Consider the following 19,231-nt stretch of genomic DNA (forward strand, 5'->3'; position numbering starts at 1 on the left):
GAGAACTAATCTCCAGAATCTATAAAGAACTCAAAAAACTCTACACCAAGAATGCAAATAATCCAATCAACAAATGGGCTAAGGAAATGAATAGATACTTCACAGAAGAAGATCTAGAAGCAATCAAAAAACATATGGAAAAATGTTCAAAATCTCTAGTAATAAGATAAATGCAAATCAAAACCACCCTAAGATTCCATCTCACCCCAATTAGAATGGCGATTATCAAGAATACAAGCAACAAAAGGTGTTGACGAGGATGTGGACAGAAAGGTACACTCATACATTGCTGGTGGGACTGCAAATTAGTGCAGCCACTCAGGAAAGCAGTGTGGAGACTCCTTAGAAAACTTGGAATGGAACCACCATTTGACCCAGCTATCCTACTCCTTGGCCTATACCCAAAGGACTTAAAATCAGCATATTACAGAGATACAGCCACATCAATGTTCATAGCTGCTCAGTTCACAATAGCCAGATTGTGGAACCAACCTAGATGTCCTTCAATTGATGAATGGATAAAGAAACTGTGGTATATATATACAATGGAATATTACTCAGTCATAAAGAATAATAAAATTATGGCATTTGCCGGCAAATGGATGAAATTGGAGAATATCATGCTAAGTGAGATAAGTCACTCTCAAAAAACCAAAGGATGAATGATATCGCTAATAAGTGGATGATGACACATAATGGGGGGTGGGAGGGGTTAGTGTTAGGGTTAGAATGAGGATTAGGGAGGGGGGCAAAAATGGAGGAAGGAAGGACTGTATAGAGGGAAAAGAGGGGTGGGAGGTTTGGGGAGAAGGGAAAAAATAACAGAACGAATCAAACAAAATTACCCTATGTAAATTTATGGTTACACAAATGGTATGCCTTTACGCCATGTACAATCAAAGAAACAACATGGATCCCGTTTGTTTACAATAAAAAAATTACCTAGTATTATTGTGTTGTTGTCTATATGATTTCTGAAATTGAGAAGGATTTGTTTGACATACATGGATGAACCAATGTTTGGGGCATAGATATTTATGATTGTTATATTTTGCTGATTTATGCTTACCTTAAGCAGTGTGAAATGTCCTTCTTTATCCCTTCTGACTAGTTTTGGCTTGAAGTCCACAATATCTGAAATGAGGATGGATACTCCAGCTTTTTTGCTGTGTCCATGTGCATGGTATGTTTTTTCCCATCCTTTCACTTTTAGTCTGTGGTAAGTCTTTCTGTGAGTCTCTTGCAGGTAGTATATTGTTGGATCTTTCTTTTTAATCCAACCTGCCAGTCTATGTCTTTTGATTGTTGAGTTCAGGTCATTAACATTCAGGGTTATTATTGAGATATGATTTGTATTCCCAGTAATTTGGCTCATTTTTGTTTTTTGACACAACTTGGTTTCTCCTTTATTTGGCTATTCCTTTAGGCTAGTTCCCCCATTTGCTGATTTACCTCATTGTTTTTCATCTCTTCCTCATGGAATATTTTCCTGAGAATGTTCTGTAATGCTGGCTTTCTTTTTGTAAATTCTTTTAGCTTTTGTTTATCATGGAAGGATTTTATTTAGTTATCAAATCTGAAAGTAAGTTTTGCTGGGTGTAAGATTCTTGGTTGGCATCCATTTTCTTTCAGGGCTTGATAAATGTTGTTCCAGGTCCTTCTAGCTTTTAGGGTCTGGGTTGAAAAATCTGCAGATACTGTTATTGGTTTCCCCTGAATGTAATTTGATTCTTTTCTCTTGCAGCCTTTCTAAATTCTGTCTTTATTTTGTGTGTTAGGTATTTTCATTATAATATGCCTTGGTGTGGATCTGTTGTAATTTTGTATATTTGGAGTCCTATAAGCCTCTTGTGCTTGATTATCCATTTCATTCTTCAAGTTTGGGAAATTTTCTGCTATTATTTCATTGAATAGATTGTTCATTCCTTTGGTTTGTTTCTCTGTGCCTTCCTCAATCACAATAATTCTTAAATTTGGCTTTTTCATGATATCCCATAATTCTTGCAGATTCTGTTCATGATTTCTTACCATCTTCTCTGTTTGATCTACTTTGTTTTCAAGATTAAATATTTTGTGTTCAATATCTGAGGTTCTGTCTTCCAGGTGTTCTATCCTATTGATTATGCTTTCTATGGAGTTTTAAAGTTGGTTTATTGTTTCCTTTATTTCAAGGAATTCTGTTTGGTTTTTTTTTTTTCAGTATCTCTAACTCTTTCTTGAAATGATTTTTTGCTTACTGCATTTGATTTTTTAACTGTTGATTGTTGTGATCATTCAATGCCTGCATTTGTTCTTTCATCTCATCATTCAAATCCTGCATTTGCTCTTTCATCTCCTCGTGTGCTTCCATGATGGTTGTAATTTTGTATATTCTGAACTCCCTTTCTGACATTTCTTCTGCCATGCCGTCATTGGATTTTATTGGTAAAGCATCTAGGTTTGTTTGGTATATTTTCTTCCCTTGTTTACACATATCGGTCAGGCATCAGTGGGACTAAGATATTGAAGATTTCCTCTATTATCTTATAGCCGACCCTGCTTCGTGAAGCTGCCTGCAGACCAGGCCTTCCTCCGGAGGGAGTCTGGCTGTGCACGGAATGGGGAGCCTGGTTGTTCTTGGAAAACTCTCGCTGCCTGACCCTGCTCCAAGAAGCTGTTTCCAGTGCGGACCTGCAGCTGGTTCCTGGGGTGCGGGCTAGCTGTGTGAGGAAAGCCTCTCACTGGGCTGTCCTGGTCCAAGAAGCTGCCTGTGGAACAGGCCTGCTGCTGGAGGGAACCTGGCTGTTTGTAGAAGCCCCTTGCTGCCAAGTCCTGCTCCAAGAATCTGTCTAGGGTCCGGCTTCACCCAGCGGGAGAGACTCACCCAGCGGCAGTGAGTTAGTCCCAAGTCTTTCAATACCTCCTCTTCTTGAATGCTGAGTTCTGGAGCAACATGAGATGCAGTCACCCTCTAGGTCCAAGATATTCCACCATCTTGGTCCTCGTACCTCTTAAGTTATATTAAAAACCATTGGTTTTCCTTTTAAATGTCTATGTGAGACTCTGCACAGGCTTTACTCTCCTCTCAGGTGTTTGAGAAGAAGTTGGTTAAAACTGACATTTGTCCTATATACTCTTAAATGTCAGCTGAGATTTCTCAGAGATCACTCTTGGAGACAAGGTGCCAAGCATCCTGGCTTCTTTAGTTTTCCTCTATAAGATGTGCCAACTGTCAGGATGGGTCCAGGTCTGACTGATCATATGTGGCTCCTCTTGGATGCATTCAGGCTTATTTCCATTGTCATTGACCCATCTCTTAGTAGAATGTGCACTGGCTAGCTTCCTGTTCTCTAGGGTTCTCTCAATTTCCCTTATCAGCAGATCAGGTGACTCATTAGAGGTGTAGGGCCCAGAGAGGGGTCCTGTAATTCTTTGAATCATGGATGAGTTTAGATTGAAAAGCTAAAATACTGGCTGCTTTTTCCGTGGGCCTTTCACTTGTTTGCATTGTTCACCATGTTTTTGAGTTTAAACACCAGGCAAGACAGTTTCACCTGTTTAAAGAAAGAATAAAAGGTTTTAACTTCAGTATATACAATTGTACAGATACCCCTTTAATTTGATTTGGCTTAGTATTAGTACTGGAAGTAAGCATTTTAGACTTTCGAGATTACATGGAAATACATAATAAAATTAACAGTGCAAAAAAATTTTCAGTTTTTGTTATGGCTATGAACCAAGAAAAATGACTTTTATGTTCTCGAACCTTTAGGTATATATTATATTCCCTATCTGAGATAAAAATAATCTTTACAAAATATCAATCTTTTGAGAACTGCCACCGCCTCCACCACCGCCGACCTCGCCACCGCCGCTGCCTCCGTGGGGCTTTCCGCCTCCCGTGCACAACGCAGGTCCCCGTCCCAGAGCAGGAGCTGCACCCTGGCGCGGATCACAGGAATGGCGGAGGGCGGGCCGGACCTTGGCAGGGGCGGCGGGGGCAGCGGGCACGGGCGTGAGTGGCGGCCCCAGCAACCCCGCCTCGCTTCCGCCCGGCGACCCTCAGCTCATCGCGCTCATCCTGGAGCAGCTCAAGAGCCACGGCCTGTTTGACAGCTTCCACCGGGACTGCCTGGCGGACATGGACACCAAGCCAGCCTACCAAAACCTGAGGCAAAAAGTGGATAATTTTGTGTCAACACATCTAGACAAGCAGAAATGGAATCCTACCATGAACAAGAACCAGTTACCGAAGGGGCTGAGGCAGAGCGTGGTTCAGTCGGGGATGCTGGAAGCAGGAGGAGACAGGATTATTTCTCAGGTGGTGGATCCAAAACTCAACCACATCTTCAGGCCACAGATGGAAGGAGCGATTCATGAGTTCTTGGCGGCCCAGAAGAAAGAAGCTGTGCTGGTGCCCCCTCTCGAGCCAGAGAGCCAGGACCCACCAGTGCCATCCCAGGACACTTCCTAAGAATATTCCTGGCACCTTTTGAATACTCAATTTAATTAATGGTGAAGAAATGGATCCCTGTTCCGTGCAAGCATGACTTCATCCGGCCGAGGGCCACTGAACTCAAGATTTCCATTTTGACTGTGGGGCAGTGTCCAGATAAAGCAGGAACAAGTTTGGTGGTGGGAACGCTGCATGTGCCCCTGCTTTGGGCTGCCACTGCACCTGCTTGTTCGGTAGCACGACATCCGGTACACACTACAGAGTATGCCCACTACAGCCATTGGAGTGGCTCTCAGACAACTTTATACTTGAACGTGGAGACTGCACATGGATTTGAGGGTTTGTGCTCTGGGATAAACAAGCTACAGTGAAAGAACATAACCAGTCCCGAAGGTGACTCAGAGACTAAGGACAGCAGAGCTTAGTGGGGAGTAGGTGGTGGACAGTGCTCATCGGTGTCTTCCTCAGAGTTAGACTAGAATGTACAGCCCTTAGCATCAGTAGCCTTAAAGTCGGTTGTGACGGTCTTGTCCATGACTCTTGTAGTCGGGTTCCTCCCCTGGTCAGAGGTGACGAAAGGCGGAGGCCTGAGTGATTGAGGATACTGAGACATCAGGCACAAGGAGAGACATCTGCAGGTTCCCTGTCCAGCTACTTTCTGTCTTCCAAGGGCTAGTGAGCCTTGGATATGTTTGTTCTTTTCTCGTGTTTGTGTTTTTTAGAAAAGTGAATTATCAGTAAATGGCGTTAAGTTTTGTAATAAAATTATTTGATACTCTGCAAAAAAAAAATCAATCTTTTGAACACAACTTTAAATAAGCTGATATCTATACTATTTTGGAGACATTCTAACATGGAGTAAGTGGGAGATAGAGTTGTATCTCTGGTAAGGTGGGGCTCTTCACAACTAACACAGTACAACATTATATTTGAAAACATAAATAAAAAACAGACTGAGACAGCTTTTACCTTTATTTTTGCATAAAAAGTGGCAGAATCCTTCCATGTTTTACAATATCACCTTTAAACAGATAAGGCTTTCTTTAATATCTTCCAAAAATACATTTAAATTCCAATTACAATGTGAAGAGTGACACAAAATTGGACATATAACTTATTGAAAACAGGTTACTTTAGCTATAAAACATCAAATGCATGAGTAAATACCAATCAAATTTATTATTTCCATACAAATGCAAGGCTTTTACTACACCTAACTGTACTTTGGAGAACACCAACATGGCAAAGTGATCTTTGAAGACTTTTTACATTTGATTAAGTTTAACTGTTAAGGTAGAATTTACAATACAGAGTGCATGGTGACAATAATCACAGTTCAACATGAATTAAAAAAATCAAAAGATAGCCTTAAATCTCTTACACATTTAGAAAACAATGTTAATGATCATAAATTGACTTAGTCAAAGCAAGCAGATAGAAGACAGTTCTTCAAATGACAGTGTGACCTTTCTATGTCAGATACAATGTACAAAGAGAGAACTTACTGGTATCTTGCCAATAAGCTTATATAAACTTTCATTTTATAAATTTTTACAGAAAACTTAGACAAGGCTTAGAGCCATGGAGTTCTCAGATGCATATATATATATACCATGTCACATAAATTTAGGGTGTGTACTATATTGTTATAAACTAAGTAACAGTTCTTTGTTTAACCATTTATAGATTCTGCAACTATCTCAGACATTTAGTTTTATGAGAAACTGTTATAGCAAGAATTGCTTTACCCCAGTAATGAATATTCCCTGGCAAAATGGGGTCCCCTGTTAGATCTTAAAAAGGGAGAATATTTCTGTCCCCAATTCAGAAACTGAGAGCTCTGAAATGTACTGCCACATCCTTTGTGGACAGCAACCTCCACCCTCCATGGAAAATGGCATTGGAAGGCAGGGCAGAGGCCAGGTTCTCTTTGACAAATTTTTACAGGCTAGGCAGACTTTCTGGGATCCCACTCAGTTTAGGTGTAGTGTGCTTGACTTCAATGAGATGATCTGCAACTTCCTGGGGTCAAACTGAGATTTAGCATCTTCAACTTAGTTCTTGATGCTTCAGACCCCTTTTTTGCATCTGCACAAATATCTGTACATAAAGAATCTCTTTCATATACTTTAACCCTGGCAGACCAACTTAATGTCAAGATTGTATAATAATCCAGAAAAGCCATTAAAAGTCAAGATTGTTTAACAGTAAACCCTCTCTCTTAGACAGGTTTATCCCTATGGAATCAAATTCCAGATTTTGTTAGACTAAACTATCATTCTCTTGACACGCTTGTACCTGTATGTACAGAAAAGAGAGGATCACCAAAACTAGGGCTAACATATGGGAACCATTTAAACAAACTTGCATGAACACTTTTTTTTCTTTTACTATAACTTGTACATATCAACTCCAAATGAAAGATTGTACAATAATCTAGGAAGCAATTTAAAAATCAGATTATTACAGTAAAAACTTTGTTATAGACTTAAAGGTGGCCCTATTTTCAACTCACTTTACCTTCACAGACCAATTCCAACTGCAATCTTGTACAAAACAGAAACAGAGAGAAATAACCAGAGAGGAACCCCAAAACCATGGCCAACAGATGGAAACCTTTAAATTGATCAGGCAAGATATTTCCCAAGAGACTAACCATAAAACTAGTGAAGTACAAGTCATATCTCAAAAGGGGCATTTGTATATATAAATAAACAGAAAACCAGAAGGAATTCCAATGATCAAGGCCAACAAGCAGATGAGAACCTAGAAGGGATAAGAAAGGAGTACTTATCTCTAGATTTTAAGTCTCACTGAATCAAGACTCCCACACAATTGGAGTCACAGATGTCCTAAGAAGAAGCAATCAGATGTTCCCACAAAGAAGAATTAGGTGTATGGAATCAAGGGTCTTGCTGTGCACACCAAATGACCAAGGTCAAGACCAAATGGCAAAGGGTGTCAAAATTTTTTGTATTCAGTTTTCTTTTTCTCAAAGTAAAGCAACTGTGTTAGGTCATTTATTTGTTGACTTTTTTTTATTAAATGAGCTGAATGCAATAAACTTTTCTTTGCCTTCATAGTGTCCCAGACATTTTGGTATGATGTATCAGTATTCTCATTTAACTTTCAGTATCTTTGAATTTCATTCTTGATTTCCTCTACTATCCATTCATCATTCAACAGTGTATTTTTTTTAATATCCATTGGTTAGAGTAGCTTCCATTTTTTATCTTTGATTACCAATTTGAGTCCATTATGATCTCGTAGAATGCAAGGTATTATCTCCATTTTTTTTTTTGTATTTACTAAGAATTGCTTTGTGGTGTAAGGTATGATCTATTTTAGTGAAGAATTGATGTGCTTCCAAGAAAAAAGTGTATTCACTGGTTGATGGATGACATAATCTATGTATGTAGGTTTTGTCTAAATTATTGATTCTATTATTTAATTCTATAGTTTCTTTAGTTTTTGTTTAGAACATCTGTCCAGTAGTGAAAGAATTATGTTAAAGTCACCCAGTATAATTGAATTTTGGTCTAGTTGATTTATGAAATTAAAAAGTATTTTTCAATGTACATAGATGTGCCATTGTTTGGATCATAAATATTTACAATCATTGTGTCTTGCTGCTGTGTAATTACCTTCAGTAGAATGAAATAACCTTCTTTGTCCCTTCTGATTAACTTTGGTTTAAGGTACACTTTTTCTGATATGAAGATGGAAACCTCTGGTTGTTTATGTAATCCGTGAGAGTGATATTTTTCCCCCTGTTCTTTCACTTTCAGTCTGTGGATGTTTTTGCCTATGTGTTGAGTCTTTTGTAAACAGCATATTGTTGGGTCTTGTTTTATAACTTTCAAATCTACATCCATTGACTTATGAGTTTAGCTCATTAATACTCAAGGTTATTACTGAAATTTGACTTGTTTTCCCACTCATGTTGGTTTATTTCTGGCTTTTAATTTCATTTAGTTTCTCCCTTTTTTATATGAACATCTTACTTTTCTTAATACACTCACATTTATACCAAAGTTTTATTTTATAAGCAACTGCTTCATCAGCTACATAAAACAGAGGTAATGCTGTTTGTCATCCCTGCTCCCCATTTTCTACATATGAAAAAAATAATAATAAATGTTGTCCAACCTGGACTTCACTTTTAGAATTTGGTGACTGCATGCAATCCAGCACAAGTCCAAATTTCTACAGAGCTGAACTGAGACTCCATTTGTGTTTCATGCCAAAGTGGCCCAAAGAATGTCATCCATTGCTGTCTGAATTTTATTGCTGTTGAAGAAGAAACTCCCCAAAGTTTCAAAACATGAACTCATGGTCTGTGTTTTTACACTGTTCAACTTAACTTTGCTCTCCAGAGCAGATTGGATTTTAGCAGAGGAGATAACCTGAGTTTGTGTCTCCATGTCTGATGCATCAGTATTCATGGAAAAACTGAAGTGTTTCAGGATACTGCTGAGGGTCAGATGCGGGCTACTGTCTAAAAATAAGTTTAAATCTGTCTGTGTTAGCATATCAAACATCTGAAGACCAAAGAAAGTGAGAACTTTCCCTGCACCCATAGGGATGGACAGATATGTCTGCAAGTAAGAAGTTACTTTGGGTCTCTATGTCCAATGATTCCAAGACTGGTTAACTGTAAAGCAAATGACAATTATCAAGAGTGCAAACAGCACTAATTGTTGGTATGGATGTGGGGGAAAAGATACACATATACATTGCTTGTGGGATTGCAAAATCATGCAACAATTATGGAAAGCAGTGTGGAGATTCTTTAGAACACTTGGAATGGAACCACAATTTGGCCTACTTATCTCACTCCTTGGTTTATACCCAAAGGACTTAAAATCAACATACTACAGGGAGGCAGCTGTATCAATGTTTATAGCAGCTCAATTCACAATAGAAAAACTGTGAAACCAACTTAGATGTCCTTCAACTGATGAATGGAAAACAAAATATGATATATACACACATATCTGTACATACACAATGAAACATTATAGAACTTTAAAGAAGAATAAAATTCCGGCATTTTCTGGTAAATGGATGGAGTTAGAGAATATCATACTAAGTAAAATAAGTCAAACCCCAAAAAACCAAAGGATGAATGTTTTCTCTGATATATGGAAGCTAATTCACAATAAAGGGGGGATTGGGAAAATAGTTACTTTATTTTAGGCAGAGGGGAGTGAAGGAGGAGGAGAAAGAATGATAGAGTGAAACAGACATTATTACCTCAAGTAAATGTATGATTATGTGACAGATATGATGATGCAATATGTATAATCAGAAAAATGAGAGATTACACTCTATGTATGATCTATCCAAATATATAAATGTATTCTACTGTCATGTACAACTAATTAGAACACATTTTAAAAAATTAAAAAAACAATTCTTGGTTGGCATCCATTTTCTTTCCAACCTTGAATATGAAGTTCCATGACCTCCTAGTTTTGAGGATCAGGATTGAAAAATCAGTTGAGATCTGAATTTGTTTCTCTTATGTATAATTTGATTTCTTCCTCTCATGGACTTTAATATTTCATCCTTATTCTGTATTTTAGTCATTTTCATTATAATGTGTTTTGGTGTGGGTCTGCTGTAGTTTTGTATATTTGGGTTCTTGTAATTCACCTGTATTAATTTTCATTTTATTTTTTAGGATTGGAAAATTATCTGATATCATGTCATTGAAAAGAGTGTGCATTCATTTGGGTTTTATGTCTGCTCCTTCTTTTATCCTGATAACTCTTACATTTGGTCTTTTCATGTTATCCCATTATTCTTGGAAGTTTTCTTCATGGATTCTTATCATGTTTTCTGCATGGACTACTTTTTCTCAATATTAGATATGTTGTCTTCATTGTCTGAGATTCTGCCTTCCAAATGATTTAGACTGTTGCTGCTTTCCATTGAATTTATAATTTGATTTATTGACTCCTTAATTTAAATGATTTCTGCTTATTTTTTTCACAATCTCTAACTCTTTATTGTAGTTATCTTTTACTTCCTCTATTTTCTCTTTGATTTTACTCTTTATACCATTCTTTACTGTTCAGATCAGGTTATCTATGTTCATTCTAAACTCCTTGGACCTTTCTTCTACTGTCATCAGTGATTTCTCTTATCGGGGCATCTCGGTTTGCCTGTGGCATGTTTTTCCCTTGTTTCTTCATTTTGCTTGTGTGCTTTCCCTTCTAGTTGTATAGTTCTGAGGTAATATAGCTTCTTCCCTGGCATTGAAGATTTCCAATGTCCTGCCTTTAAGATGGAGAACAAAATCAACAATACCCTGTACAATGTACAACCTCAAATCTAAGAGCTCCCAGCAAGTCCTCCACTGCCTTCTTACTGTAAACAGTAATGATGAGTTCGTTCATTGTCCACAATAGAAACATAACAATTGCCAATCAGATTTTCAACCTCAAATAATGAATAAAGAAAGAACAAGAATAAGTGCAGGACATGGTGTTCATGAGGAAGAAAGATGTAAGAAGGAAAAATTAACAGGAAAAGTGTAAAAGGATCCAACAGACTGGTTGTTTGGTGGAGAAAAGAGAGAAATGGAAATTAGGAAGATAGACAAGTGAGAGGAAGAATTCATAGAAAGAGAAGAAAAAATATAAGAATGTACAGAATATACAACAGAATTGCAAAACACCATGCATATATCACTGTCTTCTAACTGATGAATGAAAAAAAAATCTTGCTCCAAATATGGTGTAAAGAGATGCCAGAGAAGAAAAAAAGAAAAAATAAGATAAATCTCTGTGGAAAATTGAGCAACTGTCTCTGCCAGTATCCAAAAGTTTCTCAGACCTTTCTCTGACTTCCAGCAAGACTCCCTGGCCCAGAGAGGTCCTGGTTGACCCTGTTACTATCTCACCCATCTGGGCCTCAGATGTCCTGTGTTTGACCACATTGCAATCCCAAGATCTCAATGCCACTGGCATTTGGAAAAAGACTACCAGGGATGAGTAATCCTGCGAGAGAGTAACTAGGTGGAAGAAACCTGCATTTCCTTGAGGAAGACCCCAGTTGCATCCAAAACTCTAGGCACACTGACATTGAATCTCTAGGTCCCAGCCAGTGTCCCCAGACAGGGGCAGATGCAATCCAATATGACTGTGGCAGCAAAACATTCTGGTATCCCAAAGAAACCCCTGACTCTGGCCAGTGTCTCAAAATGGTTGTGGCCATGTGCAAACAACCTTGGTGTCTCCCTGGCAGTGGATGTCTGGGCAGTTGTGGAAGTGATAGTAGCAGGATTGTGTGGCAGCAGGCAGGGCGTCAACAGCAGCTGAAGATGTCAGTGGTGATGGCAGCAGGCTGTAGCTGCAACTGCAACAGCACCCAGAGTGGAAACCTTCAGGTGACCTCCAGGGAGTTACAGAGGTTTTGATGGCAGTGGTGTCAGTGGTAGCAGCAGTGGTGTCAGTAGTGAACATGGCAATCTGGGATCACAGGCAGCATCAAGAGCAGCAGACCTCCAGATGATGGTTACTGTGACAGTGACAACAGCAGCAACAGCACCTGCGGCAGTGGCATCAGGGGCAGATCTGCCCCAAGAGAAGACCTCTGGGCTGTGGTAGTGGTGCCTACAGCAGGAGCACCTGGGTAAAAGCGCTCCGGTGGTTCATGTGGGTGTGAGCAGCAAAGGCACCCATATAATACACCTCCTGATCATCTGTGGCAGGGGCCTTGTGGCACTTGCTTCCTGCTACCCAAAGAAGACCTTATTTATAGATTTTCAAATCAGCATATTATAGATATACATAAAATTCAACTTCACTGTTCTTTATTCATATTGTACATAGAGAGTTTGATTTGTTTTATTCTACTCTTCATTTCACTTTTTTTCCTTCCTTCTTCCTTATAACCCCTTCCTCTACTCCACAGATGACTGTACTATTTTCATTGGATTCCCCTTTTCTCCATTATATCATCTAGCATTCACATATGAGGGGAAATATTTGACCCTTGGCTTCCTGAGTCTGGCTTATTTCACATAGAATCATGTTCTCAAGTTTCATCATTTTTTCACCAAATGCCATTTTTTCATTCTTCTGTGTGACTTAGTAAAACTCCATTGTGTATGTACACCATATTATCTTTATCACTTAGTCTGTTGATGGGCATGTGGGTTGGTTCTGTAATTTGGTTATTGTGAATCATGTTGCTATAAATGCTGATATGGCTGTGTCTCTATAGTAGGTTGATTTTTGATCCTTGGATATATATTGAAGAGTGGGACAACTGGGTCAGATGTTGCTCCCTTTCCAAGTTTTGAAAGGGATAGTCATGCAGTTTTTCAAAATGGTTATACTAATTTGCTGTCCAATCAACACTGCATAAGTGGACATTTCCCTGATATTATTCTTTTTGTTGTGTTTTAAATTTTTTTAAAGATATACATGACAGTAGAGTGTGTTTGAGGAATTATAACACATGGAATATAACTTGCAATTCTTGTGCTGTACATAATGTGGAGTTACATAGGTCATGTATTCATATAGAAACATAAGAAAGAAATATTTGTTTAATTCTATTGTCTGTCCTATTCCCATCCACCTCCTTCCCCTTAATCCTCCTTTCTCTAATCCAATCTTCTTTTATTTTATCATTCTACCCCCAAATGTTCTGTCTGATATGTGGATTCTCACATTATTTTGATAAATACTAGTGTAAGGGGAGTGAGATAAAAATTTTCATTTTTTTCTTTTTGAATCAGGTCACTATTGATGTGGATTTTCCTGTGTTTTATATTCCATTGGTCTTAAGGTCTGTTCTGGTGCAATAGAATGCTGTTTTTATAATAAAACTCTAGAACATAAATGGATATCTGTTATTGTGATGCTTTCAGCATCACTTTTCTTAAATTCAGAATTGCTTTGGCTTTTCTATGACCCTTATTTGTCAAAATAAATTTTAGAACTACTTTTCTGTCAGCGTGTTGTGGAGAATGCCACTGATTGGGATTGTATTAAATCTGTGTATTGCTCTAGGTTAGTATAAAATTTTTGATAATATTAATTTTGTTTATTCAAGAACACAGGAACAAGTTCCAACTGCTAGGGTTTTGTTCCACTTTTTTCCTTGAGTGTTCTGTAGTTGATGTTTTTCACCTCCTAGGTTAGATTTTTTTTCCTAAGTATTTTTTTAGGGTATTGTGATTGAAATATTTTTCCCAATTTCTTTTGCAGTACATTTATTTTTGCAATATAGGAATGCTATTGATTTAAGTATGTTGTTCTTGTATACGGATCCTTTAGTAAATTTGTTTATCAGCTAGAAATGTCCTAATGCAACATTTTAAATCTTCCACATAAAGGTGTATGTCATCAACAGCAAACAGACAAGTGGACATGTGTTTTCCTATGTGCATGCCAATAGATATCTTCTCTTGACTGATAGCTCTGGCTTGAATTTCAAGTTGAATAAGAGTTGTGAGAGTTTTTATCCTCATTATTTTCTTGTTTTTAGAGAAAATGCTTTATTTTTTTCTCTATTCAGTATGAGGTTGGCATTGGCTTTCTCATACACAGCTTTTACAATGCTGAAAAAAATTTTTTCTATCACCAGTCCTCTAGACTTTTAAACACCAATGGGTGCTGCATATTATCAAAAGGCTTTTCTGTATCTGTTGACATAATCAGGTAAATTTGTTCTTAAATCTGTTTATGCAGTAAATTTAGGGTGTCATAAATAGACCATTCTGACTTACTATCTAAAGGACAATTTAGCTCTGATTCAGGAAATAGGTGAAGGGGTTTGAGATGATTTAATAAGCATGTCAGGGGCGAGTTTGCTTGGCTGGATATCCCGAATCCCATGGTAAGCTGAGACCCACCTGGCTAGTGGATTTGGCGTCCCAAGAAACACAGTGCCAGGCAACAAGAGGTTAGAAAAAAGGTTTGGTCGTCACCTGAAACCAATGTTTAACTGGGCAAACAGCCGAGAGAGAGTCTGAAGACCTGGCCAGGATTTCGAGTGAGACACAGCGGGAAATAAGAGAGCAAGCTTCAAACCCTGAGAAAGAATCTCAGCACCATAAAATTCAGGAATCCACCCATCAACTAAGACCAAGTATGGAAGCCAAGGAGGTACCCCCACACCTCGGAGTTGAGCGATGGGAGCCGTGAGGGGGAAGCCACAGGGTGGTGAGAGGGAGCTGTGAGACGAGCAGCGAAGGCCACAAGAGGGAAGCACGGGCCAAGTGGCGAGAGCCGCAAGCTGGCGGAGGGAACCGTGGTGATGGCCGCTTCTCAAATAAGGAGGGGTCTGTAGTGGGAGCTGCGGGTGGGCGAGATGTATTTTAGTGGTCAGGGGCCTGCCTAAGGGGAACTCACTTGGGATCCGGTGTTGTACGCAGAAAACTGGGCATCCAGGTAAATGGAAGGTGAGCCTGAATCTGTGGGCGCAGGAGCCATCAGATGGGATTCCACTTGCTTAGTCAGCAGAAAAAACCCATCCCGGGTCTTTGGGCACCAGATATTAGGCCAGATGTTAGGGGCAGTTTTGGTTCATCGATAACTCCCAGAAAAATGCTCCGCAGACACAGGTCCCACACGAGAAACTTTATTTTATGCGGACAAATTGCGACCCCTTGGGGAAAAGGGGAAAGGAAAAGAAGAAGATGGCGCAGGGTTTCTCCTCAGTTATTGGAATTTTGCGGGCTCGGAGGAACCAATTGTGGAGAAGAATTATTACAGACTGACTGATGGACCAATGAAAGTCAGAATGGTCTATTTATGACACCCTAAATTCTAGCTTTATACTAGGTAAAATTATATGCCTAATTATACTAGTTATAATTAAGTACATATGTGGGCAACCTGGTGAATGGAAAGGAACTTTTCCCCTTCTTGTTTTTCCTTTCTTTCTTGCTAAACCTCTCTTGGCTTCTCCCCTACCTTTTAACCCTTCTTTCCTTTCCAAGTTCACCTCATTCTGTTTCTCCTTCCGCTCCTCCATTCAGCCCACCAAGTTCCCCGACCATGCGGTCTCATACACACATTCTAGCTCCTTTACTGGAGGTGGCTGACATGGAGGGAGTAAAACCTGAACACACTCTCTTGGCTGATTCCTTATTTTCAAATCTTTTCTTTCTTAGCTCTCCCGTACAGACTCAAGAAATTAAAAGGACCTAAGCATCAAGTCTCTGCTAGAACATATTAGCCCCTTTCAGATTCAGATCTCAGTCAAGGGTTACATTGAAATGTAAATGAAGAAAGACTCAATGTGAGACCAGTTTCAAACCCAAGAAAAAAAAAAGTGTCCATTTTAAATTTCTCCTGGGCTACAACTCAGAATACTTTTCTCCCTTTCAACTTTTTTCTCCTTCTCATTTTCTCATGCTTTAATTAATAACCATTATTATTTTTCTTCTAGGACTTTATTTTTCTTAAATGCTGTATTTTTGAGCTCACAATTTTGTTCCTACAAACCTAGGTTAATGATTTTTGATCAGTTCTTTTTATCCAACTCTAGAGTTATTTTTGAACATCTGTTACATTGCAATGGAGATAAATATTAAAAGACCTTTGTTTTGTGTTAAATATAAGCATGCATAAAAATTAGATTTTTAAAAATGGATCCAAATATTTTTAATTCACGTGATTTAATGAGGCTCAATTTAAATTGGGTAAACTAATAGAAGTAAAATGTCCTTAAAACTAACTCAAAAGTCTTTAAGTGGTCAAACAAATAAAATATTAATGTATATAAAATGTCTAACATCAATTTTTCTAGAAAATTTCTTCAACAGGAAAGAGACAGCTAATACCAAATACTGTTTGTACACTTGTTTGATTTCTTGGTTTTTCTACAATAAGATGAGTGAATTGGAGTCAACATGTATGGGATTACTCAAATGTGTTTGTTAGAGACATCTGATTAATTTATAAGGTTATTCCATGGAGTAACATATTTAAAAACATTATTCTTTGTATATTAAATGTGTTCATATTTTCCAGGTATACAAGACTTTAAAGCAGAAAATTTATCAAGCTGCTGTTCTCCAAATTAAACTTGCCTGTAATGGTAAACCTATCATTTAATATTCTATTATAGGACCTGTCATCAATAGGGTATATGTAAAATAACATTTAAGAAAGAGTGTAATGTGCAGTAGCAAAAATGGAACTCAGCCAAAATTCAAGATAGCTGTTGCACAAACTAAATGTTTTATTGTTGGTAATTCCATTTTGTATTTTCCTTGTAAACTCTAATTGTTGCCTGAAGCCATCACTTATAGAACAGATAATGTATATCCCAATTAGAAAAAAGGGGGTAATTAACTGTAAAGTCATAGACATTAAAGCTAAAGCCCAGTACTCTTACTTTATGACTGGTGAGACTGACTTGCTTGATGGTTAAGATCAAACTTAGAGATACAGATTAAATACAGAGGTCAAGAAAACTCCATATTTGGGTCTTACCCTCAAAGTCAGCCTGAACCCAGGGAACAAGAGGACTTCTCCAAGGAGCTCTGCAACTCTGGGTCACACAACCTCCTGAGAAAGGAGATTGATGAAACTGCTAGAGAAAATGTCACTCAGTGCATCTGCTGCAGAGGAGGGTCATGGAAAAAGGGAGACATCCCTGATGCTTTCAAGGAAAGCCACATCATTGAGAAGACCCTGCCTAACCAAATGGCACTAATGGAGCTAAGAAGTTGCTTTTAAGTTCTCTATGAGTGACCCCTGTGGAAACTCAGCTGACTCTTTAACAGACAGGAACAGGTCACTTTGACCAGCTTGATGTTAAACACCTAGCAAATCAGTTAAAACCAAGGTATAACCATTCTTGGGCATTTAAAAATAATAGTAACTATCAAGGGAAACTGCTAGAGTCAGAAGTTTTTAGTCAGTTTAAGGCCTACAGACACAGGTAGGCTTAATCTATGTTTGCTAGTAAGAGAAGTATAGAGATCTCTACTAAACGTTGTGTTCACATTCCTGATAACCTAGACAATGTTAAAGCTCGACCTGTACTCTCCAGCCTTTGCTAGGCCTTGTTATGGGAACAGCTTCTCAGTTCTTCCACCCCCTGGTGAGGAATTATTAACTTCTGTCATCTTTATAATATGCATTAGCATGTTCCAGATCCTGTAATGTTTATATTATGTCAATCTCATTTCAGTACTCATGTCTTTTTGTTCTTCTCTCATAGAGGCACACATCCCCAGATGCCTTTACAGCCTGCTCTCCCACAACCAGACTTCTACCATGAACCCCTCAATTGACCCAATTTCTAAAAAGGAACCTCCAAACTGCTTGCCCCACGCTGTCCACTCCCAGCTCGAAGAAGTCAGATTGGTCATCACCCCTTTTCCCTACAGCAGGGAAGGAGTTCCTAGTATTAGAGGGGTAAATGAAGTCAGAATTGGGAACAGGCAGTTAGTGTAGAAATAGATCAGTCAAATCAAGAAAATGAAGTCCATGAAAATCATCTGCCTTTGGAAGCCTAGAAGTAGAATGAAATTTTTACATCTCACCTGCAAAACCAACCCCAGTAACCTAGGTAGGAAAGAGAGAAAAGCCTTCAAAAAGAACTGGAGAGCAAATTTTTTTATTTTTTATAAAAAAAGAAATGGGGGAATGTAAGGAATCCAGCCTCCCAACCACCCGTCAATCTGCATTATGCCCGCCTCTCCCTTTACAGGAATTTCCGGCTTACTTTGCCATAATCTTCCTGCCTCCCACATTACGTTCTAATATGTCATTGGTCCATCAGTCAGTCTGTAATAATTCTCCTCCACAATTGGTTCCTCCCAGCCCACAAAATTCTGATAACTGAGGAGAAACCCTGCGCCATCTTCTTCTTTTCCTTTCCCCTTTTCCCTGAGCGGGCGCAATTTGTCCGCATAAAATAAAGTTCCTCGTGTGGGACCTGTGTCTGCGGAGCGTTTTTCTGGGAGTTATCGACGAACCAAAACTGCCCCTAACATCTGGCCTAACAGACACTTTATGCTCATTCCTCAGATTCATGGTTATCTTCAGAGACTGCAGGTGTAAGAGAAAAGGTATGCAGTTTAGACAGGTTTAAAAATACTTTTTTTTTTGTTTTACCATAAATCTCACTAAATGGGCATTGCACTGTTGCCAGCTCTTGTACTGAGCCCTGTTTTCCACCCCTCACACTTGGCATACAGAGATAGTGGGCTTGACACTGGCCCTTGCTCATCAGAGTGGTAGCTGCATCAGAAACAGGTAGAAATCACGTGGACCTGGTGTCTCTGACTCACCTCTGGTGTTGCACATTCTGGGGAGGGATATGAGAACACTACCACTGAGCAGAACAGCAGAAAGCCATGGAAACTAAGTAGAAAGCACTTCTGACCAGCGGGCTGTACTATATCAGCTCCCCCAATTTCTGGCATTTATCTGTTCTCATCTCAGTTTTCTTTTTTTTTGTTCACCTTCATACACACAAGTGCAACTCTCCCTACCTCTGCCTGTCTCAGGTGCACCAACTTCTTTGTTTGCAAGTATTCATTCATGCCTCGTAGTGTCTCTTTCTTTCCAGCAGATGGCAGTGGTTCTGTATTTTCTTGTTTTCCTTCCAACTAACACCTGTCCCTGTGATTCCTTAATCATCCCTGACTTTCTAAACCCTTGGGGGGCAGGTCACAGCTCTGGTTGTCAAAGCTCTTTGGCAGCTAGTGCTGGAATCCATACTCACTAAATGTATGCACTCTTTGTTGAATTTTTTCCTCCACTCTTGGCTTCCAGGCTCTGCCAGTCCCATCAATATTCTGTGGAGTTTGAT

The 19,231-nt window shown here is 38.9% G+C and overlaps 1 protein-coding gene across 1 annotated transcript; it reads left to right on the forward strand.

Annotated features, from left to right (window-relative positions):
- Positions 1 to 2,597: 2,597 nt before the first annotated feature.
- Positions 2,598 to 4,453, forward strand: LOC124975652 (biorientation of chromosomes in cell division protein 1-like). The gene is made up of 2 exons (XM_047538252.1): positions 2,598 to 2,688; positions 3,813 to 4,453. Exons 1-2 carry the CDS (start codon positions 2,598 to 2,600, stop codon positions 4,451 to 4,453), a joined length of 732 nt encoding a protein of 243 aa, XP_047394208.1.
- Positions 4,454 to 19,231: the final 14,778 nt, after the last annotated feature.

This window comes from Sciurus carolinensis, unplaced genomic scaffold (genome assembly GCF_902686445.1).
Source record: "Sciurus carolinensis unplaced genomic scaffold, mSciCar1.2, whole genome shotgun sequence".
NCBI classification, from domain to species: Eukaryota; Metazoa; Chordata; class Mammalia; order Rodentia; family Sciuridae; genus Sciurus; species Sciurus carolinensis.